This window comes from Lampris incognitus, chromosome 17 (assembly GCF_029633865.1).
Source record: "Lampris incognitus isolate fLamInc1 chromosome 17, fLamInc1.hap2, whole genome shotgun sequence".
In the NCBI taxonomy this organism is placed as follows: Eukaryota; Metazoa; Chordata; class Actinopteri; order Lampriformes; family Lampridae; genus Lampris; species Lampris incognitus.
In genome coordinates this window covers 19,440,521-19,465,068 of record NC_079227.1, presented here as the reverse complement: position 1 = coordinate 19,465,068, position 24,548 = coordinate 19,440,521, and the positions used below count along the sequence as shown (strand labels likewise).

Sequence of the window (24,548 nt, the reverse complement as noted above, 5' to 3'; positions counted from 1 at the left end):
CTGAATTTAGACACCAGTTGGTTAACACTGATGTCTTTGTAAGCCTGGGTGATTGCTCTTAGCAAGAGCTGGCCAATAGATGTTAGGGGGAAGGAATTACAAATAACCATCAGGCTTTGCTGCTGCTGCTGTCAGACAGTCTTGTAAAACAAATTTGTACATACGAATGATTGATGCATAAGGCCCAATGTTAGTGTACAGTACCTGTGATTATTCCGATTCCTATAATTCCATGTTTATATAATATGCAGAGGGTTTTAAGTACATTTAATCAACACTCCATCTTTCTCACTTAATGGCACTATTCAAATATGTATTTATTAATTATTCAACTGTTGACAAGTTTTGTCAAGATCAGCCCTGTGAGACCGATGACATCAATATACCAAATCATAATATTCAAACTGATTTACACATTCACATAAGCAGAAAACCAACTCCAGTCTAGACATTCCTTAAACATGTGCGACAAAAAAACATTGACAGACATTTATTTTACATTAATTATTGACATAAAGGCTACATACAAATGATGGCAAATAGGTAAAAACAACAAACCAGAGATGACCGATACAGGGATATTTGTTTCAGTGCCTGGCCAGTTTGCATTTCCAGGTTATGTGTTTTAAATATACCAAAGGCTTCTCCTTTTATGCACTTGTCATCAGAAAAGTGTGCAATAAGATGATGCCTTGTAAGGGATTTATCTTGCCTCTTATAAGCCTGCTGTTATAGGGTTTTTAATATTTTTTTCTACAGTCAATGGAGAACCAGTAAAACAGATTAGTATGAGAATTTGACCATTTTTATCCAGTGCAGCAAAAGATAGATACACTGAAAAATGGGAAGAAATTCAATGTAAATTGGCAGCAAGAGACATATTTGTTTTTGGGGTAAGACGAGTCTGTCTGACAAGGCAAATACCTTCAAACTGTTGAGCAGCGGTTCTCAATTCGCATCCTCGAGACTTACAGTACGGCAGTCAAGTACGTTCATTTGCTGCTTCATGTCTAAAAACACCCCGATTCAAATTCTGGAAAACCTTGTAGAATAGAAAAGCTACAGTGCTTGGGGGGGTCCCGAGGACTGGAATTGAGAACCACTGTGCAAGAGGACATTAAAAGTAAATTCTAGTTGCAATATCCCTTTAACAGTCAAGCCTAAGTGCAAAAATGCAAAATTTTGGAGAATGACATCCTTCATCTATCTAGTGAATTCAAATATCTGTACAAAGAACTTTGTTCTAGCAAACCTTTTTTTGCCACTGCATACTTATGTACTTCAACCAGTTTATCAATCATCTCAGTATTGCTCACCACACTAGCAGCTTACCACAATGTTGCACAAATGTTTTTTAAATCTCCTTGAAAACCTTTAGGACTAACAATCATGCATGATTTTGTGTATCATATATTAATGCTATTTTATGTTCCTGAAAAAAAAATCAGACAGTTGATATATTAAGACAGAGAAACCTTCAACAATTTCACCATAAATCCCATTTATACACTCACAAATCCAACTTTCCAGTTTTACACATGGCATTTAACATTCAACTATAATATCAACTTGTGCTCAGCTCAGGAAAAAGAAGAAAAAAAAAGAAAAAAAAGGGAAAAAAGCAATGGAGTCCAAAATCTCTTGGTAAAACATTTTGGCACCAATTTAGTGAAACTGTGAGCAAACAGTACAAAGCTTAAATAAAAATGAAGGCACAATATAATCAAAGTCTGTAAATTAGAACATTTCAAGTACTGTTCATTTTTTTTTTTTTTTTGCATGTACTCCATACTGCAGGAATGATACCTTCATGCATGTGACTTCATGACATTCTTTGTGCATCCAAGACAAACGCAGAATGTTTCCCATTTCTTGTAAACATGGCGTAATGAGTAAAAGGAAATGCATTTATGAACATGTTACAGGAGAACAATGTGAAACATGCTCCCCTCTCCAAAATGAACATACGTAAGATTCTTGGCAGACATTTTCATAGAGGTATGGAAAGCACAAGTTCTAAGAGATGGCTGCAAACTTTCAACATCATCATAACTTGAGGGCTGTGCTACTGTATCCCTCAGGTTCTTATACCTTCCATTTCAGTAGAGCCATGTCTTCAGGACTACAAGGGCAGGCAAGTCAATGCTTCATAATTGCACTTGAGGTTAGTTTATGTAAAAGCTAGGTGCAGAGTTTCAATATTTTTTCTTTTGTTTATATCATTCCATCTGTGAGCTTCTAGGCTCTTGTGGAACAGATGGGAAAGGCACCTCCTGTGCTGCTATGGCAAGCCCAGTAGGACACGCAGAGCCACCTTGGTTCAGTCTTGCAAATCTCTCTCGATGTATTTTCTGAGCCGTAGGCATCGAGGACAGGAGGGCAAGCGGGCCTTGCAGGCCAAGTGAAACACAGCCTTACAATCTTTACACCTGGTTCAGAGAGAAAGAGATAGAGAGAGGGTTTCAGTACAAGATCAGGGTTGATGGAAGCATAAAGGAGGGGAAAAAAAACCCTGCCATAATTGTTTACCTATGACCACAGCTCAGTAGCAGCAGTAGCTGGAGGGGGGGGCAAATGAGGACCGATAGTAGGATACAAGAGAAAAAGGAAGAGGGAAGGAAGGAAGAGGACAAAGTAATTAAGGAAGGAAGGAGGAAAGGATGATACAGAAACAAATAAATGGGCAAACAAAAAAGGAAGCGACTGAAGGAAGTCAGGAGGGAAGAAAGGGACACAGACTTGTAGCAGGAAGGCTCTGACGCAAGAGCGGGTGGGAACAACAAAGAAACCAATAAAGCACATGGGTCTGGGTCCAGTCTGACAGCAATATGGATAGCCCTGGACAGCTTACCGGGTAGTGGTGTCAAACTGGAAAGGAAAGATAATGTCAGTGGCATGGCAGAGCTGGCAGATGAAGCCTCGTTGTGTACACAGCTCACAGTGGTGTACGTGGTTGGAGGCATACTGCACCAGTGTAGTCAAGTAGGCCTCATACTGGCCCTCTGCAATCTGTAAATACACACGAACAATTTTATTTCCGACAATAAATTGTGTGGCACATAGGTACCAAAATGTATTCATTTCAATGTTTATTTCAAAGGTCATACCCTTCTATCAGCCTACACAAACAGAATATATTAGTTGATGATCAAATCAATTTTTACTGGAAAAGGGCCAGGTAAAAAGAGCAGGGTACCTGTCGTAGGTCCATAACGCTGTACAAATAACTCGATTCTAACAGGTATGTCCGCTGTTCCATTCTGGATAGAAAATAGGAGAGTAAATTTGATAAAGCATCTTGTAATCCAAGTTTGACAAAAAAAATCCCGGAGCCAGGAGCAGTTAATTCAAATAGTTCACAAGAATGCACAAACTTGCATATGAATGCATGCGCACACACGAACCTGGCCTGGATGTTCTTGCACGCACCACTGCGGCAGGTGAGCAGGTAATCTCCCAACAAGCGTAGCCTCTGCCGTAGACTGTGGATCTGAACCATGGGCTCCGCGTGCTCCAACAGGTCAGGGTTCAGCTGCTCCAGGTTCATCAAGGGCTCCTGCTCAATCTCAGACAACAACCTCAGTGCCTTCCTGGACACCTGAATGCACACAGAAACACAAGCATCCAAACACACACAAAAACGCATACAAAAAAAACATGCAGAGGGTTGCTAGGTTATCCATATGCTCTCAATGATTATGCATAAAAGTCTGAACATGAGAATGGATCAAACTTCTAACCTGGTCTGTATAAAATTGTATAAAAGGATTGGGGAGTGTCATTCATCCATTTGTTAGAAGCATTTTCAAAATGTCAAGCGCCTCTGGCATATAGCACATTACAAACAAACAAACAAACAAAAAACTAACTAAAAAAAAAAGTGTTTTACTTGAGCTGGGGACAATTTCATCCACTTCCACTTTAGAGCAAATCAAAGCCAGCAGTTCGGTGACAATGGCAGCAGGAGGTGCTGTAATTCCGTCCAATGCAGTATTTCAATGGTGAGCCCTGACATCAAACTAACATTGTGGTCCCTAATTTTTGTCAAGATGCACCAAAAATTCAGCCTACTTTTAATTATGGGCCATAATTTTGGGCATTATGCAGAAAAGTCCAGCCCACAATTGTTAATATAAATATTTCAAAAAATCTGCCCAGTTATTCCACCATCTATCCATCCATCATCTTAACCGCTTATCCTGCTCTCCAGGTCGCGGGGATGCTGGAGCCTATTCCAGCAGTCATTGGGCAGCAGGCGGGGAGACACCCTGGACAGGCCGCCAGGCCATCACAGGGCCCCCCCCCCCCCCCACACACACACACACACACACCCACCCATTCATTCCTTGGGACAATTTAGTACGGCCAATTCACCTGACTTACATGTCTTTGGACTGTGGGGAGAAACCGGAGCCCCCGGAGGAAACCCACGCAGACACGGGGAGAACATGCAAACTCCACACAGAGGATGACCCGGGATGACCCACCAAGCATGGACTACCCCGGGGCTCGAACCCAGGACCTTCTTGCTGTGAGGCGACCACGCTAACCACTGTGCCACTGTGCTGTTAATACTGCTGACATTTTCACTGGCTTCTGGCAGTCATTAATTCACAGCACCAGAGAGATGCACTACTCACATAGGTACGCTTAGCAAGACAAGGAAAGAGTTTAGGAGAGCCACAAACACACAATTGTGTTTAAGGTATTTCACAGTTGCTGACAAGTACAACAAAGTAGTAGTTTGCAAAAGCTGTACTGCTGAAATATTAACAGGGGGTACATCAGCAAATAACTTCTGCAGTATAAATTGAATTTACTACCCGAAAATGCAAAAACTCCATCAGCATGCATGGTATTTTCAACCCACAGCATGCAGTGGGTAGAGAATAAAAATGCTATATACTGTAAAGCACAACATCCGTTTTTGTTATGCAAATTTGACACGGATAAGAAAATTCTTATATTATTCTATAGATCATTTATTGAGTCTGTCCTAATTTTTTTTTTCATTATTGCTTGGCATTGTAATTTGAATGTAAAATGTAAAAAGTCTTGGCATTGAGTAGTGAAGATGGCCTCTTAGAATACAGGGGTACCACAACGTATGTTATCAGCTCGAAGCGTGTTTTCAGGAAAGTGATCGTTTTAGATGATCGCTCTCATCCCCTTTATGCAGAGTTTGAGATTCTACCATCAGCTAGACCAGGGGTCCCCAACCACTGGGCCACGGACTGGCACCGGGCCACAAAGCATTTGCTACTGGACCGCAAGGAAACAATATGATATACAATATTGAAATAAAAGCCCGGGACCGTGTAATGCTGGAGGGTTTTTAATTTGAAACGAATACTTGAAGTGTGTACAATGATGTAATTTTATCACTCTTTCACATGGCATTCAGCAGACCAATGGTAACTAACTTCATAACTCAGAGACACACTCGGTCAACTCACTACTAGCAGCTTTGGGAGGAAGTGAGTATTGGGCCAGATGTCCTACTTGCCAAAAGGAATGCGAAGAGGTGCGGTGACCTCTCGCTTCCTGGTTTAGTGATCGCCGTGGGTCCATCAGGACCTTAGCATATGGCCGCTGCTACACAAATGTGTCCACAGCAGCACTTTCTCGCGGTACCTCCTGTTTTCACAAAGTCTGCTGCAGGGGCGACCGGGTTCCCGGCGGTATAACCGGGTGGGTCGATTGGACTCGTTAGCCATGGTTGGCAGCCAATCTAGAAGGTCAACTCTGATTTCAAACCCGGGTAGATGAAGCTCATTAGCCTGTCGGGCAGTTCATCTAGGAGAAAGCAAACTCTTGATTTAAACCTCCGCTGCTTTGCAGGTATACTTGTCTACGGGAAAGGCTTTGGGAAGAAACCTTGAGGAAATATCTGCATCCGTCTCCATTGCCAGTCGTCTTGCTAGTCTTGCCACTGGTAGTCGGTGGTCTCGGACGAAAGTGGGGTTGATGATGCACAACTCTTCCTCACTTTAATCATCGCGCAAGTCATCAGTCATCCATCACAGGATGACTAGATGGTCCTCGCCGCCGTGACGGACGAATAACAAAAACTAGCAGCTAGTTAGCTACCACGAGTACTGGTAAAAAAACAAACGTCGCTTGAGAGTTTCTTCGGAAGAGGTAGGAGAGATAAAAGGTCTAGTGACGATGATAACGCAGAGACAGCAGAGGCTGAGACAGCAAAAAAAAAGAAGCTTCCTTTAATAGGAAATACGACAAAGCGTACCCAAAATACGGCTTTATTGCGACCGGTGACTCGCATGCGCCGAGCCCCCTGTGTGTGATATGTGGAGACAAGCTGTCTAATGAGGCAATGAAGTCCTCAAAACTGCTTCGGCACTTTGAGACCAAGCACCCTCCACTTAAACACAAACCCATGGAGCTCTGAGTGAAAAATATGCGAGCAAGCGGGACAGAAGCACGTGCTGAGAGCCACCCCTTCAACAAATGCTGCTGCTCTGAGCACCTCGTACTTAGTGACTAGTCGCATTGCTAAGGCTACGAAGCCTTTCGCTATCGGCGAATAATTGATTCTGCCTGCTGCCAAGGACATGTGTTGTGAACTGTTGGGGGAAGCTGCAATTAACAAGGTGGCAAAGGTTCTTCTTTCAGCTACCGCAGTTTCACAAAGAATTGATGAAATAGCGGCGGACATAGAAGCACAGTTGTTGGAGTGGCTTAATGAGTCACCGTGGTATGCTATTCAAATCGATGAGTCTACTGATGTCGACAACAAGGCAATACTGCTAGTTTATGTGTGTGATATACACTCACCGGCCACTTTATTTGGCACACCTGTCCAACTGCTCGGTAACGCAAATTTCTAATCAGCCAATCACATGGCAGCAACTCAATGCATTTAGGCATGTAGACATGGTCAAGACGATCTGCTGCAGTTCAAACTGAGCATCAGAATGGGGAAGAAAGGTGATTTAAGTGACTTTGAACGTGGCATGGTTGTTGGTGCCAGACGGGCTGGTCTGAGTATTTCAGAAACTGCTGATCTACTGGGATTTTCACGCACAACCATCTCTAGGGTTTACAGAGAATGGTCCGAAAAAGAGAAAATATCCAGTGAGCAGCAGTTCTGTGGGCGAAAATGCCTTGTTGATGCCAGAGGTCAGAGGAGAATGGCCAGACTGGTTCGAGCTGATAGAAAGGCAACAGTAACTCAAATAACCACTCATTACAACCGAGGTATGCAGAAGAGCATCTCTGAACGCACAACACGTCGAACCTTGAGGCAGATGGGCTACAGCAGCAGAAGACCACACCGGGTGCCACTCCTGTCAGTTAAGAACAGGAAACTGAGGCTACAATTCGCACAGGCTCACCAAAATTGGACAATAGAAGATTGGAAAAACGTTGCCTGGTCTGATGAGTCTCGATTTCTGCTGCGACATTCGGGTGGTAGGGTCAGAATTTGGCGTCAACAACATGAAAGCATGGATCCATCCTGCCTTGTATCAACGGTTCAGGCTGGTGGTGGTGGTGTAATTGTGTGCGGGATATTTTCTTGGCACACTTTGGGCCCCTTAGTACCAATTGAGCATCGTGTCAACGCCACAGCCTACCTGAGTATTGTTGCTGACCATGTCCATCCCTTTATGACCACAGTGTTCCCATCTTCTGATGGCTACTTCCAGCAGGATAACGCGCCATGTCATAAAGCTCGAATCATCTCAGACTGGTTTCTTGAACATGACAATGAGTTCACTGTACTCAAATGGCCTCCACAGTCACCAGATCTCAATCCAATAGAGCACCTTTGGGATGTGGTGGACCGGGAGATTCGCATCATGGATGTGCAGCCGACAAATCTGCAGCAACTGCGTGATGCTATCATGTCAATATGGACCAAACTCTCTGAGGAATGTTTCCAGTACCTTGTTGAATCTATGCCACGAAGGATTAAGGCAGTTCTGAAGGCAAAAGGGGGTCCAACCCGGTACTAGCAAGGTGTACCTAATAAAGTGGCCAGTGAGTGTATATTTCCAGACAATGTGCATGAGGATATGTTGTGTGCTCTGTTGCTGCCAACTAACACAACTGGGGCAGAACTGGTCAAGCCTTTGGATGACTACATGTCAGGCAAACTGGACTGGTCATTCTGTGTTGGAATATGCATAGATGGGGCTGTCTGGACGGCTGTCTGGTTTCACTACCCGAGTCAAAGAGGTTGCTCCTAAATGCCAGTCTGCACACTGTGTGACACACAGAGAAATGCTGGCAAGCCGAAAAATGTCCCCTGATCTGAATAGCGTACTGAATAACGTTATTAAAATTATCAATCACATCAAGGCACACATCCTTAACTCACGTCTGTTTGAGCAGCTTTGCGAGGAAATGGACGCAGAGCACAGACGCCTTCTCTTACACACAAGTCAGGTGGTTATCAAGGGGGAGATCCCTGGCCAGAGTTTTTGAGTTACGAGAGCTGCTACAGAGATTTCTTTCTGAAAAAAAAAAAGTCACCACTGGCAGCACACTTCAGTGACAAAGTGGATAACAAAACTCGCTTATGTGTGTGACATCTTCAACCTCCTCAGTGAACTCAATTTGTCACTTCAGGGGATAATGACAACTGTCTTCAAGTTGGCAGATAAAGTGTCTGCATTCAAAGCCAAACTGCAACGGTGGGGACGGCGAGTGGACAGGGCCATATTGAACATGTTCTATACATTAGCTGGGATTTTGGGAGAGACTGAGGCTGCACCATCCTTCTCCCAGCTGGTGCACGATCACCTGGCTTTGCTGTCGACAGAATTTGAGCATTACTTCCCAACCATTTGTGAATGTCCCCGGCAAACCGTCCATGTCAGCGCAGGAAGAAGAGCAAGTCCTCGAGCTTGCAAATGACTGTGGACTGAGAAGTATGTTTGACGTAACATCTTTGCCGACATTCTGGATCAAAGTCAAGGCTGAATATATCCTGAGAGCCACGAAAGCACTGAAAACTTCGCTTCCATTTCCAACATCATATCATTGTGAAGCGGGATTTTCTGCAATGAAGGCAACGAAAAAAAAATTGCAGAATAGACTGGACATAAGAAACACCCTTCAGGTGTCGCTGTCTCCTATCACCCCTCGATTGGACCGTCTTGCTGCAGGGAAACAAGCCCAGGGCTCCCACTGATTCAGTGATATTGGTGAGTTGCAATGTTGTTATATGTATGTTATGTTAATGCGAGGAAAATATGTGCCGTTTGTTTAATATCCAAACATTACTTTAAATGTTATGATACTATTGATTTATAAGCCTAACCTATATATTCCGGTCATTATTAACCCACCCCCCCGCTCCTCCACTGGTCTGCCAAAATATTGTCAATATTACACCGGTCCGCGGTGCAAACAATGTTGGGGACCCCTGAACTAGACTGTATATGGTTCCAATTTTTAAATCTAGGCTGGTAGAGCCAGAAAGTCATTTCTATCTAGAGCCATTGCAGATGGTAATTGTGGGATGAGAGAACCTACTTCCAGTGATTTACAGTTAGACTTGCTGTTTAGTACTACTGGCATTTGTATTACGTAATTTGATTTTATATCATTTTACTCTCTGTTCATTATGTGAGGTTGTATTGTTCAACTGACCCAGCCACTGAGGATGCACAAGCCAGTGCGCATTCTTAGTGCCGGTCCCAAAACAAGATAAATAGGGAGGGTTATGTTAGGGAGGGCATCCGGCGTTAAACCTTTGCCAAATCAAATATGCGGATCATAAATCAGATTTCTATACTGGATTGGTTGAGGCCCAGGTTACCAATGACAGCCACTGGTACTATTGGCCAGCAGAGTGCCGGTGGAAACTATCCTACTGTTGGGTGAAGGAGAGAGGGAAGGCATGTCCAGTGGAAAAGGAGGAAGGGTAAGAGTGTGGAAGTGAGAGTCGGCACTTTGAATGTTGGCACTATGACTGGCAAAGGGAGAGAGCTGGCTGATATGATAGAAAGAAGGAAGGTAGATATAGACCCTTTTATGACCTACGTCACACATAGTATGCGCATGCATTTTGGCAGCAAAAGAGGCAACTTCTCCATCTCCAATCAATGCAGAGTGCAAGTGAATTTTTGATCAATTGATATTTACATTTTTAAAATGTCATCTTGTGTTGTGGGTTGCCAGAACAGGTCTAGCAAAACTAAAGGTATTAATTTCTACCGCATTCCATCGGGGAAAAGACCGTTCAATGCAAACAGGCGAAGACTGTGGCTACAAGCAATAACATAAGTCTAGATAAATACATAAGTGGCTATCATAACAAATAGAAGTTATATTGTAGCATAAACAAGAGGTTATAGCATACAATTGTATGGTCGCAAATAATAAAATAATTTTTTTGCAGCCAAAATGCGTGTGCATACTAAATCACATGATCACTGTTTACCAACTGTAAAAGGGTCTATACTGTGTGCGCAAGAGACCAAATGGAAGGGGAGTAAGGCCAGGAGCATCAAAGGTGGGTTCAAACTCATCTACCATGGTGCGAATGGGAGGAGCAATGGGGTAGGGGTAATTCTGACGGAAGAGTATTTCAAGAGTGTGTTGGAGGTGAAGAGTGTCAGACAGAGTGATGAGTATGAAGCTGGAAATGGAAGGAGTGATGATAAATATTATTAGCGCATATGCCCCACAAGTTGGGTGTGAGATGGAAGAGAAAGAAAAATTCTGGAGTGAGTTGGATGAAGTGGTGGAGAACGTACCCAAGGAAGAGAGAGTGGTGATTGGAGCAGACTTCAGTGGACATGATGTTGAAGGGAACAGAGGTGATGAAGAGGTGATGGGCAGGTATGGTGTCGAGGAGAGGAATGTGGAAGGACAGATAATGGTGAATTTTGCGAAAAGGGTGGAAATGGCTGTAGTGAATACATATTTCAAGAAGTGGGAGGAACACAGGGTGACATATAAGAATGGAGGAAAGTGAACACAGATGAACTATATCTTATGTAGGAGGCGTGATCTGAAAGGGACTGGACACTGCAAGGTGGTGACAGGGGAGAACATAGCTAGGCAGCATCAGATGGTGGTATGTAGGAGGACTTTGGAGACAAAGAAGAGGAAGAGAGTGAAGGCAGAGCCAAGGACCAAATGGTGGAAGTTGAAGAAGGAAGACTGTTGTGTGGAGTTCAGAGAGGAGTTAGGACAGGCACTGGGTGGTAGTGAAGAGTTGCCGGATGGCTGGGCAAGCACTGCAGAAATAGTGAGGGAGACAGCTAGGAAGGTACTTGGTGTGTCATCAGGACAGAGGAAGGAAGACAAGGAGACTTGGTTGTGGAATGAGGAAGTACAGCAAAATATACAGAGGAAGAGGTTGGCAAAGAAGACGTGGGATAGTCAGAGAGATGAAGAAAGTAGACAGGAGTACAAGCAGATGCAGCATAAAGTGAAGAGAGAGATGGTCAAGGCAAAGGAAAGGGCGTATGGTGAGTTGTATGACAGGTTGGACATTAACTAAGGGAGGCAAAAAGGATTTATATGGATTGGCTAGACAGAGGGACTGAGCTGGGAAGGATGTGCAGCAGGTTAGGGTGACCAAGGATAGAGATGGAAATGTGCTGACAAGTGAGGAGAGTGTGTTGAGAAGGTGGAAGGAGTACTTTGAGGGGGGTATGAATAAAGAAAATGAGAGAGAAGGTTGGATGATGTGGAGATAGTGAATCTGGAAGCGCAGTGGATTAGCAAGGACGAAATGAAGATAGTGATGAAAAGGATGAAGAGTGGAAAGGCGGTCGAGATGACACACCTGTAGAGGCATGGAGGTGTTTAGGAGAGATGGCAGTGGAGCTTTTAACTAGATTGTTTAACATAATCTTGGAAAGTGAGAGGATGCCCAAGGACTGGAGAAGAAGCATACTGGTACCGATTTTTAAGAATAAGGGTGATGTGCAGAGCTTTAGTAACTACAGAGGTATAAAGTTGATCAGCCACAGTATGAAGATATGGGAAAGAGTAATACTAGAAGCTAGGTTAAGAGGAGAGGCGATAATTTGCGAGCAGCAGTATGGTTTCACGCCACCAAAGAGCACCACAGATGCAACATTTGCTTTGAGAATGTTGATGGAGATGTATAGAGAAGGTCAGAAGGAATTACATTGTGTCTTTGTGGACTTAGAGAAAGCATATGACAGAGTGCCGAGAGAGGAGGTGTGGTATTGCATGAGGAAGTTGCAAGTGGCAGAGAAGTATGTAAGCGGTGCAGGATATGTATGAGGGCAGTGTAACAGTGGTGAAGTGTGCAGTTGGAATGACAGATGGATTCAAGGTGGAGGTGGGATTACATCAAGGATCGGCTCTGAGCCCTTTTTTGTTTAAAATAGTGATGGACAGGTTGATGGAAGAGATTAGGTGGGAGTCTCTGTGGACTATGATGTTCGCAGATGACATTATGATCTGTAGCAAGAGTAGGGAGCAGGTTGAGGACAGCCTGGAGAGTTGGAGGTAAGCACTGGATAGAAAAGGAATGAAAGTTAGTAGGAGCTAGACGGAATACATATGCATGAATGAGAGGGAGGACAGCGGAATAGTGAGGATGCAAGGAGTAGAGGTGATGAAGGTGTACGAGTTTAAATACTTGGGGTCAACTGTTCAAAGTAACGGGGAGTGCGAAAGAGAGGTGAAAAAGAGAGCAGGTGGGGGGGTGGGGGGAGAAGAGTGTCAGAAGTGATTTGGGACAGAATGGTACCAGTAAGAGTTAAAAGGAAGGTTTAAAATGGTGGTAGTGAGACCAGCTATGTTGTATGGTTTGGAGACAGTGGCACTGATGAAAAGACAGGAGGTGGAGCTGGAGGAGGCAGAGTTGAAGACGCTAAGATTTTTGTTGGGAGTAACGAAGAAGGACAGGATAGGAAATGGGTATATTAGAGGGACAGCTCAGGTTGGATGGTTTGGAGACAAAGCAAGAGAAGCAAGATTGAGATGTTTGGACATATGCAGAGGAGATATACTGCGTATATATTGGGAGAAAGATGCTCAATATGGAGCTACCAGGCAAGAGGAAAAGAGGAAGGCCAAAGACGAGGTTTATGGATGTGGTGAGGGAGGACATGCAGGTGGCTGGCATGACAGAGGAAGATGCAGAGAACAGGAAGAGATGGAAACAGATGATCCACTGTGGCGACTCCTAATGGGAGCAGCCAAAAGTAGTAGTAGTAGATTGTTCAACCAATGGATGTCATGTGTTTTTTGTTTTGTTGTCTCTGCTGCACAAAATTTGCCCCCCAGGAACATTAAAGACATTTGTTTTGTTTTAGATATTGGTCAAACATTTTTATTTTGGAACTTCTCTAAAATTTAAGGAGATTATCCACTTTCTGATATTGTATTTCAGTTTGACGTCAGCCAAGTAGTAACAGTGCATGTAAATTATTGGATTTACTGGTTTTGTGTGTGTGTGTGTGTGTGTGTGTGTGTGTGTGTGTGTGTGTGTGTGTGTGTGTGTGTGTGTGAGATATCATATTTCAGTTTGCTGTCAGCCAGGTATATGACACTAGTATCAGTCCATGCAAATTATTTGATCTACTGGTTTGTGTGTATGTGTGTGTGTACTTGTGCCCACCTCTCGCGGTATGAGATCCCAGTTGTGTACCATGCGAGCTGGGATGATGCTAATGTCGCCACGGTGACAGGAGTCACAGTAATACTGGCCAGAGAATTCACACAACCTAGCTTTTCCAAAGGAAAAGCCAATCTGCTTTGGGCACCCTGCGCAGGGAAGACACAACAAATATAAATCCCCACACACCCTCACACACGCAGACTGACCCATTCACATAGATGTAAAAAGTATCACTCAACAAATGAAATCACATGCAGCTCAAGCTGTCAGCAGTTGGACACAAAAAACTACCTTAATTAAGATGCCTGATAAACAAGAGTAAATGAGTAAATGTTCTTTTACAAAAAAAATAAAAATACCTGCACACTTGAAGCTCTGTGTGTCCAGCCCCTTCTCTGAGGCAATGGTGCACAGATGTGTCAGCAGCACTCCATCCCCTTTCAGCATGTGCTGCACCAGTCTTTGGATATTGCCCCCTACTTTCAGGCTCACTACGGCTGACTCCTTGGTGTCCTCATCCTCCCCACTCTCCAGGTAGGAGTCCAGTGCTCCTCGGATCAGAGCTCTCCAGGAGCGTGCCTCCTCCGGGCTCTCAGCCCTAAGCCTGAGGGTATCCCGGAAGGTTAAGAGTTTGAAGAAAGCTGGTCCTCCTACAGAGACATCAGGCACCACATCCCGGATCGCCTCAATAGGTTGGGTCAGCCGCAGGAACTTCCTCCCATCTTGCACCCGGAAGCCCTTTAAGGCCTCTAGGGAGAGAGAAAAGACTAGAGGCACCCAAGTCCGAGCCTCAGCATCTGTGGAGAGGTACAGCACAGCTTCTTTGATAGCATCTTGCTCCAAATCAGCCGTCCGTGTCCAGTCTCCTTCCAGTGGAAGAGGAGGAGCCTGTTGCCCTGCACCTGTACCTGTACCTGAGTCTGCGGACGAAAAGTTTCTCTCAGGGCTGGAGGGGGCAGAGGAAGCGGAAGAAAGCGAGGGTTCATCCAAACCATTCTCTTCAGTGGATTGCAGCACCTCCCACTGGTCGTCTGGGCGAGGCACCGGGCGGCATTTGTTGACAGCCTCCACTATCCGGTCAACCCAGTCCTCAGCTTCATCACAGTTGGCAGCCCGGAGGTAGAGGCGCTTCCCAGAGAAGACCAGCTCGAAGCGGCCATCAGCTGAGGTGATGCGAGCATCTTCACAACGCATAAGGGAGCAGTTGTCACAGCAGGTGCGCTCCTCAGCATTGAGGTAGAGGCGAAACTCAAAGGGCGACAGCTCACAGTAGTAGTCGCGCCATATCCCCACTGCACCCCGTCGTTCTAGGTGGCCGAGTTTCAGCAAACCTCGGAACGGGTTGGACAATCCTTATAGCCAAGAGTGGAATGATGGGGGGGGGGGGGGGCATAAAAGGAGAAGTCAGCATAAATATTTTGGACTGGAATTCAGTATTTTAATTTTCAGGAAAAGTGACAGTCATGTGAATCAAGTGACAGTAGGTAAACCAATATATAACAGAACTTGTGAAACCAAGCTTGGTACTCAACAAATCTAAGACGCGATTTAATGGAAGTAGTGGTTGTGGTAGAAAGAGAACCTTATGTTTTTTGCAAAGTAGAGCAATAATGAGGAAGTTTCTAAAGAAAAAAAGAGGCTCAGACAAAAAAAAAGTCTTCGTCGGTGCCGTTTACAAGCATTGTGAGGTATATCACATAAAATGCTACTATGAGTAAGTTTTGCCATCCTTAACATGAAAAAAAAACAGTCATGTTATGTGTTACTACATGACACATTACTTTGTTCAGGGAACATCTTTGTTATGTGTATGAGCACTGAGTTAACTGTTGACTGCAAACTCCTTTTTTGAAATAAGATTGTTCCTAAAGTGAATGATTTTATGTGAACTATTATTGCTGCCTCTCAACTTGCTACTGAGCTTAGAATGGGCCTATATGCTTTTTAATAAATCTTACTGAAGGCATCTATTTTGTTTATTTTTGGGGAAATGTGGTTTTTTTTTTGGAGGGGGGTTGAGGGAGAAGTAACAGAATTGAAAAAGTTCTTTGATACCTTTTAAAATGTTAATTGATTTTCTACATCTCTTATTTATATTTCCTCTTGGGTGATATGAATAAATACAGATTTAATACTCTTAAACCCTCTCTGACAGTTTATTGGGGTTCAACAATAAAGGCACCAGTTGTGACAAACAACTAACTCAAATGGAGATGGGGAAGTGGAGCATGTTTTCTTCAGTTTATAAACTGGAATTTTAGAGCACATGAAACTGAGTGCAGTTTTCCACTTCTGATCATTGTCATGTGGAGTGAGGGGAGGTGTGTCAAAGGAGAGCTAGCGCTGGATCGGCTGAGGGAGCCTGGTCTGCTGTGTCCAGTGGGCCCAAGGACCACGGCCCTGCCCAGAGCTGTGTCCGAAGAGGAAACACCGAGGGCGGTTTGACAGGACGTGGAAGAGGGGCAGCCTAAGCTAACTGCTAGCCCATGCAGACCGGAAGTTCCAACAGTCATCCTGGCTGGTGTTCGTTCTCTTGGACAGTGATTTTTTTTGTTGCTTAGTTTGGATAGATGTGTTCTTGGTTTGGATATAGGCGTTTTGTAGTTTTTGGATATGTGTTTTTGTCTTGGTGTTGCAGTGCTGTGGGCTAGGGGAAACAATATTTTGTTTTATTTCATGTACGCAAGTACATGAAGTGAAATGACTAAGTGTTCCTGATTCCTAATGGCTTTTGTCTTTCTTATGTATGTACAAATTTGTACATAACTTAGTATATTTACAGTTATGCTGAATTTTGTTGGGCTTATGATTCATTTGGGGCAATATTACACTGTAGAGGAGTACAAACAAAAAGAGATTAACCACAGTAATACTGACAGACAGGTGTGTGATTTTTTTTTTTTTTTACATATATTGATGTCATAACGCATAAATCCAAACCAACCACCTGCTTTGTGTGGGAATACTGAATTGGAGAGAGATTATCTTATTCAATGTCCTTTGTGCTAAACAGACAACAAAAGCAACAATATCTGATGATGTAATCATTGAAATGGACAGACAGTTTTGCAGTCAAACAATTTCTAAAAAGAATACTGAGAAAATAAATCTTTAAACATTGATTTGCCCTGTACAAGTAAAGCTTAATACAATCAGAGAAGTGCAATAGTTACTTCATTATAGATACAATGACAAGGCTAGCAACTCCAACCTAACTGAATGATGCAGGTCTGACAAGCATAAAAATATGCATTGTCATCATCTTTGTGCATCCTCCATAGGGATCCTCCTCCTTTAATATTGATATTTAATATAGATAGATAGGAGAGTTAAAGCCAGGAGTAAGATGTGGGTGGAGAGGAGGGTAAAATTGTGTTCTATGTTTTGAGTGTTTCTTGCAAGCTCTGTAAAAAAACAAAAACCGAAAACATGCCTATTCTCCTTACCAAATATCAAATTACTTCATCTTGTGTTTTTCAATAAAAATAGCCTTAATGTGAAAAAACAAACAAAATAATACCTATTTGTCTTCGATGGACTACGCTGGGGGGTGACTGAGGGACCTTAGGCTCAGGAGCGGGAGGGCACAGCCCGTTGACACAAACTGACAACTCGTCAAGGTCCAACAGCTCGTCCACATGGGGCTTGTAGATATCATCCTCAGATATCCAGGAATGAGAATGCTGCCAATGACAACAAAGCCCATTTTCTCTTCTCTTCTGCATAACTGTTTCTTTATATTGGAATGAGCTGCTCACAAATAAGCCATAAAGTGTGAACTGAATTTTTGGGGGGGGGATTCTTTTCCCCCCTTTTCTCCCCAATTGTATCCAGCCAATTATCCCACTCTTCCGAGCCGTCCCGATGTCTGCTCCGCCCCCGTCTGCTGATCCAGGGAGGGCTGCAGACTACCACATGCTTCCTCCGATACATGTGGAGTCGCCAGCCGCTTCTTTTCATCCGACAGTGTGGGGGTTCGCCAGGGGGACGTAGCGCGTGGAAGGATCACGCTATTCCCCCCCAGTTCCCCCTCCCCCTGAACAGGCGCCCCAACCAACCAGAGGAGGCGCTAGTGCAGCGACCAGGACACATACCCACATCTGGCTTCTCACCCGCAGACACGGCCAATTGTGTCTGTAGGGACGCCCAACCAAGCCGGAGGTAACATGGGGATTCGAACCGCCGATCCCCATGTTGGTAGGCAACGGAACAGACCGCCACACCACCTGGATGCCCATGAACCGAATTTTTAAATGGGTCAGTCTGTAGCTATGACAGCTAAGCCGAGTGTACATTTCAGTTGGTCAAGAACAGCACTCTTTTTCATGTAACTTCGATATGCATATTTGACTCTAGAATATTGTAATATCCAGTTAAAACTGGAATGCATGGTTTCTTTCTCTAAAATTGCACAAAGGTCCAAAAAAGGCAGTCACGGCTACTCCAAGCTCCAAATTTAAAAAAAAAAAAAGTTTCTCTCGGAGTTGGAGCTTGGAAGATTTAATTGAAATATTGGCCAGTGAGGAGCCATCTCACAGTTACACCGTTGACTCAAAAATCTATATTCTGTCGCTGTTCTGCAGTACAGTATCTGCTGCTCTGGTGATTGTTTTTCTAAAATATGCTGCCTTTATTGATTATGGCTATAATACTGTGGCATGTAATATGAACAAAGTTTGTGAACAAATCAGGCACTCGTGGGTGTGGGCCAATGGGACAAACTAACAGACAAGACAACACTGGGAACAAGATGGGCACTAGGTGAGCATCAATGTTATTTGCCAAACACCGCATTAACAAGGCTTTAATGAAATGCTCAATAAAAAAAGGAAGAAAAAAAAAATCACAAAATAAAAGGGCATTCCCAAAAGTCTCTGGAGAAGTTTGTAAAGTAATTGAAAGCGCTTTGAGTGGATGTTGCAGCAAGAAAAGCGCATAAAAAAATGCAACTTGACTGACTGATTGATTGATTTCTTGATCTATCGACTAAAAGACCAGTGCTGCAGCGTATGCTGCACTGGTCTTGCACATGCCACCAGTACATTACCTCGGACTGAGGGTGGAAAAAAAAAGTACTTTCATTAAATGAGGACAAATTATAGTACATGATAAACGGAAGTCAACGGAGACCTATGGTTTGTGTCACAATACTCATTTGCCTGTGAAAACACTCACCGAGAGGGAGTCTGAGGACATTTTCCTACTGAGGACACTGGTGGAGCGGCATGGATTTGTATCTGCTACAAGCTCTGAGCTACTCCCAACAGAACTCTCAACTTTCTTCTTCTCCTGGACAGACTCTTTATCTTCCCAGATACCGGTTGTGTGTACTCTCTCAGCTGGCTCCCCAACAGCGGAGGATGCTGTAGTGTTTGAGTATAATTCTGGGGAGCTTTCAAAGCATACTTCCAATGGAGGCTGGTCTCTGTTGGATAATGGCTGGGACTGTGATTCTAAATCTGGAAGTGGGGCATCTGGGGCCTGGTCCCCAAGGTCTTGGAATGGCGTAGCAGGATCATGAGTCTCTCCGTCAGAACCACTGAAAGCGTTTGCTTCACAGAGGAGTTCCGGATCTGTGTTGGAGACAAAGGAGTCCTCACGCATGGAGTCCTGACTGCAGTGGCCACTTTCCCTGAAGTCAGCCGCCACACTACAGAGACATGGGCAAGGCATAATATCACATACGACTGAATTGAAAGTACAACAGAGTAACTTATCATGGCATCTATACAGTGAAATTCATAGTGCAAGACTTTCAGAATCTTCGTTAAAAATGTATTTGGCTATATGTTCATGTCTTAACATTGTAAAGCCCTTTGGGACTGACTACCTTGTGATTTTGGGCTATTCAAATAAACTTGACTTAAAACTTGACTATACTAATAGTAATTTTGTTTAATTTACTGACACCTACAACTGAAAACTGCACTGGTGTTTGACCACTTAAATCCCAGGGATTCATTTAAGATAACAAAAAAGGAGTCATTGCACAAAAAAAAGGACAAGTTACACAAAAAACAACAACTATATTATGACAAAATCTTGACTCTAGTCACTTGTTTCTAGCTATGACACAGTGAATGTTTAAAAACAGAACCAAAAACCAACAATGCCCTTCGTTTCATGGTAAACTATGATGTCCAGCAATAAAGTTGACACACCCCACCACATAGCTAGCACACACATAAAACTTACTCTTGAAGTGACGTCTTGCTGTTGCTGTTGGCATTATGGGACATATAAATGTCACAGGAGGACCACTGCTCTCCAGTTGGACTACGGGGGTCCTGCCCCTGCAGGAGGCTATCAGAACTTAAACTTGAGGAGAGCTGAGAGGAGCCTGTCGTGTCTAGACTCAAATTGGATGAATTAAGGGAAGTCTGTCCCACAGGCAACACACCAGTGCTCCTCTCCACCAGCACCCCTGGGCCCCCTCTATGCACCTCCAACGTATCTGATGAGCTTGAGGACTGAGACACTCTATCCCATGATTCCTTGCACACTGGCTTAGAAGTGACAAATTCCTCACCATTGAGGGACAGGTTAAGTGAGTCAGCTTGGGACATGGGGCAGAGTCCAGCAAGAGCCAAGGGGGTGGTGGTCCACTCATTCAGCACAGCGGACTTGTAGGAGAGGCTGAATGTGAGTGAGGCCAGACCCTGGAGGTAGCTGAGAAGCACCTCCCGCTCCTCAGGGTTCAAGAGAAGAGCGCTGGGCTGGTAGTGGGCCTGCAGCTTAGAGCCCTCCCGGAACAATGAGGAAAGGTAGCACTCCAGCAGGCCGTGGTTAAGGGCCAACCTAAGCCACGCCCGGCAGCGGCCCACGTCCGTGCCCACGAAGCTCAGCTTCTCCAGCTCTGTGATCACATCACTGAGGAGGTGGTAGATCATATTGCATCATTACTTTGCAAATGGTTAGGGCGTGTACAGTGGTATTTTTTAAAAATAGTTAGGCTTTCATAAAATAATCTACATCAATCACTTATGTCAATGATTATTAAAAATGCACAATTTAATGAACTGCTTTATGTAGAATTTGGCTTTGCTCTATCTCCCACTCACCGGTGGGTGACAGTCTTCAGCAGAATCCAGAAGAAAGGTTGAGGGAGGGGTCCCCGGTCCCCCTTCCTGCTCCGGCCTGCAGCCTCAAAGCGGATGTACTTGCTCTTGATGCCATGGATAAAGATGGCTTCCAGGGCACAGCACAGCAGGTTAGCATCGCAATCCTCGCTGGTCACCAAAGTGTCTGACGTCACATACCGCTTCTGAAGGGCCTTCAGTGATAGCACCAACTTCTCTTTGATCTGATAGTGGTTCGATAACAATATATGGTAAATAAAAATCAGCAATGGCCATTATTCCTTCTGGAGATGTCAACTAAGGTGTGGCTCTGTTATTGAGGTACAGCCTGGCTTACTAATAGGCTACTTGAACCAATAGACATTAATTACTATATTTTTCTAAACATAAGGAGACAGTATATCATGTCAGACAAAGAATAGAGAATAAAATGAGGTTTGCATTCCAACTGCAGCCAAATGTAGAAAACCAGAGAAGTTTTTAGTGAGAAGACACTATGATAAAACAGGAAACTGGAAATCATGGAAACAACCGAATAGCAGCAAAATGAGGAAAAAGAGTTGTCATTCCATGTTAAATACATGTGGGTCACTAACCATGTGGCTATGAAACACAGCTTAGTTTACCCGCTGACACATTACCTGCAGTCAGCTGACAACTGTAGAGATCATATGAAATAAAATAGCATACATTATGCAGCAATTTTAGATCTTAATAGATTATTAATCAAATATTTTGTGAAAAATGCCCGGGCTGCATGTGTTAGACATAATGTACATAAAATGGCTGTTAATTGTAAACAGAAGGACTTGGGAACCAAGGCCAAAACAGAACTTCAAGAAAAAAAGCAATTCAATATTTGCTATTCTTGGTTACCATCTTCCACATTTGAAAATAGCAAATATATAAATAAAACCAAGTTTTCAAAGTTTGCTGCAAGATCATTTGAATGTGTTTAGAATGTATATTTCATCTTATCAACATAATGTACCTGACGACATGCAAATCTTTGGACAGATCAGCTTGACAGCAGACACAAATTCCTACTGATCTCTTCTGCCTTGCTGCTAGTCCAATTAACCCAACTCATCAATGTTGCAAACAAATATCTCTACTAACTAAAAAAAAAACTTTGAACAACAGTTGGACATACATTTCATGACAGGGGTCTGCTGTTCATTTTGCATTCCACTGGTCTCACTTCCCTTACATGTGATGAAGGTGTACCTTTTAACTTAAATGTCTGGTCTGGCATCTTCAATGACATTATTTGGAAAACAAAAACACCTTTTTAAGGCCTTTAAAATGAATGGCAAGACTAATCAGATAGACAAATGAGCACATGTTGGGAGGGGGCTAAATTCAAAACCATAAAGTGGTTGAACTGAGAGTTTGCAGAGCCCATTTATGACAATAAAATTACAACATGCATTACAAAGCAAAAAGGCACTAAGAGAACACCAAATCCCATACCTCACCAGGAGCGCACCTTTAGAAATGTAATTGGCTTATATCACACTCTACAGTCAGCTCTCTGGAGGTGGGCTTTTAGAGCAAGTGGTTCATGTTCTTCTTTACTTGTCCATGATCAAAGGATTACATATGTGAATTTTGTTTCAAAGCGACTTCCCTGATTATATTATAATGGTTGTGATGTCAGTGATCAAACCTGAGCCACAGCAGAAAGCCAAGGAAAACTAACGTTAAACAAGGGCAGCGTAATCCTATCACCTGAGCAACAGCAGCAAGCCAAGGAAAACTTGTTAAAAGAGGGCAGCATAATTCTAGAGGATGTTGCACAACAAAGGGGAATGCCCCCGTCTTACCTGCTGGACATCCTTAGCCTCTGGTAGCGCATCTGGTGTCTGTGTGGCTAGCATGACGCTTACATATAGTTTACTCCCACATGGCACACTGAAACACAAAAACAAGCATTTCCCTTTGGATGAGCAGTGTCTGCTTAATGTGTCTTACTGAACAGCCAGGCCATGTAATCGGGCAAATGACTTAAATTACCACAATTATCAAATGTAGGCCTTCTCCTTGACATCACTTACATCATATTAATATACCAATTAAATGGTGTGTGTGCGCGTGTATGTGTTGCCTGACACTTAAATTGTTTTCAAACTCAATGTCCCTACTGTAACCCATACTCAGCAAACGTGACACCATCACGAGAATGTATCCTCTGACACATCAACAATTTCATGCCACTTCGTAATCAAGTCATGTGAGAAACTGTTTAAAAGACGTTCAACTATTTTCTGCAAGGAAGTGACCACGGATGGCGCAAAATTACACTTCCTCAAGTCAACAAGTACAGTGTGTACGAATAATTATCATGTCAGTGTTACTAAATGTGCGAGCCAGACTCCACAACAAGTCTGATCACGGAATAATTAAGGCAGCTCGTATGGTGGAAAACTGACATGCGTTAGCTGCTAAACAATTAGCAGGATGTTACGGCTAAATAAGCCTCTATTTCTTTTTATTCAACGTTAACTATAGACGCAGTACCCCTGCTCAGGCGGTTTGGGGTGTAAATAATTACAGTAAGAACTACATGGGTAACTTCAAAGATCATGTCAAGTAAGATTGGACCCAACTTTTTTTTTCTCCTGCAAACCTGAGCACAAGGTGTCAAGGTTGTTTTATCGATGCTACTAGGTGGCTCGTTTACACAACTTTACTTCCTTTTTTTGTATACTTACAGAAGTGTTGAGTGTTTTTAAGGCATATCTTACAGTAGGTTTCGTTCTCATACTCAGCCGAGGACTGTGTATTGTCGTGCTAAGGTGCAAAAGAATTTCCACCGGGGATCGGCAGTTTCTACCAGGGCTTAACGTTAATTCTTTTATCTACGCTAACAAACTGGCCAAAGCTAGCCAGCCCCAACACTTATTTAAGCTAGCTTTAACTATGTCCATTGATCTAACAAGCTGGACAAGCTCATTTCAATTAGCTTTGAATGTGCGGGCATCGAAGCGTAACTCAGTAGCTGTTCCGACAATAAATTCAAGGAGGAAGGACAAAAAAATCTAAATAAGCCGTAAAAACGACCGGATCAACGTTCACAACAGAACACGACCGACAGCTGTTAACGTTACAATCAGGCTAAGCTACACCGCTATGAGCTAACTTTAAGTTAAATACACCGTTTAGCACACAAGCAGCTTACTCACTGACATGGGCTGGCTGACTTCACTACGGTCCAAAAAAGAAAAAAGAAAAAAGAAAAGAAAGAAAAGGCGTCGAGCCCCGCTATATTCGAGGGGTTAAAGTCAATACACGCTTCCACATGGCGTTAGGTTGTTTACAGCGTTTTCCGCCATCGCGAATTTCGTACAGTAACGGGTAAAAAAAAAGACAAATTGATGGTTAAATATCTCTCACGGTCGGGCGGCAGCCAGTTGAGGAGCGATGCATCATGGGAGCGGGACAGCACCAAACTCTTCTTCAAAGGGAGGAGATTTGTTGAAGGTTTGTTTGCCGGCGTGTGGAGAACTCGGTGTTCCCTCACCTGTCTACTACAAGCCCACGTATGTATGGCAAGCCGGGCGAGGACTTATTCTACATGTGCAGCCCTGTTAGTTACGAGCGGCATGATTTGATGTTGCATGGAAAGATATCTCCAGTTAAACTTGACACCAACGAGCCCGCAGCAGACGACCGAGACAGGCTGACATTAGCGCACCACGTTGACCATGTGACGGGAGATCGTACATCTCGTTCCTCAGCTTTGTGTTGTTGTTTTTGTTTTTGTGGGATGCTAAATTTAAAAGTCAAATTGGTGAAGAAAGAAAAAAAGTATGTCAACAAGGAAGGCTGCAAATCAGAAAATCCCCACGGGAAATTATAAAATGTCCTTAGATGAAAACGCTTGGATT

General features: G+C 43.5%; 1 protein-coding gene across 1 annotated transcript; it reads right to left on the bottom strand.

Moving 5' to 3' along the window:
* Window positions 1–296: 296 nt before the first annotated feature.
* Window positions 297–24,235, bottom strand: plekhm1 (pleckstrin homology domain containing, family M (with RUN domain) member 1). Its single transcript, XM_056296712.1, has 12 exons — window positions 23,844–24,235; window positions 22,485–22,572; window positions 20,641–20,882; window positions 19,775–20,449; window positions 18,755–19,229; window positions 17,100–17,262; window positions 13,939–14,931; window positions 13,580–13,725; window positions 3,405–3,598; window positions 3,197–3,260; window positions 2,852–3,009; window positions 297–2,429 (listed from the first exon to the last, which is right to left on the bottom strand). Exons 2-12 carry the CDS (start codon window positions 22,536–22,538, stop codon window positions 2,321–2,323), a joined length of 3,273 nt encoding a protein of 1,090 aa, XP_056152687.1. The 5' UTR covers window positions 22,539–22,572; window positions 23,844–24,235; the 3' UTR covers window positions 297–2,320.
* Between the last annotated feature and the right edge of the window lie 313 nt (window positions 24,236–24,548).

What these genes read in the sequence shown, in the direction of transcription:
- plekhm1 (XM_056296712.1), bottom strand. Translation starts at nt 22,538, where the DNA reads ATGCTAGCCACACAGACACCAGATGCGCTACCAGAGGCTAAGGATGTC. An exon ending in AGCAAGACGTCACTTCAAGA is followed by an intron (nt 19,230 to 19,774) that starts GTAAGTTTTATG and finishes ATGTCTCTGTAG; the next exon opens with TGTGGCGGCTGACTTCAGGG. An exon ending in TGCAAGAACATCCAGGCCAG is followed by an intron (nt 3,261 to 3,404) that starts GTTCGTGTGTGC and finishes TTTTCTATCCAG; the next exon opens with AATGGAACAGCGGACATACC.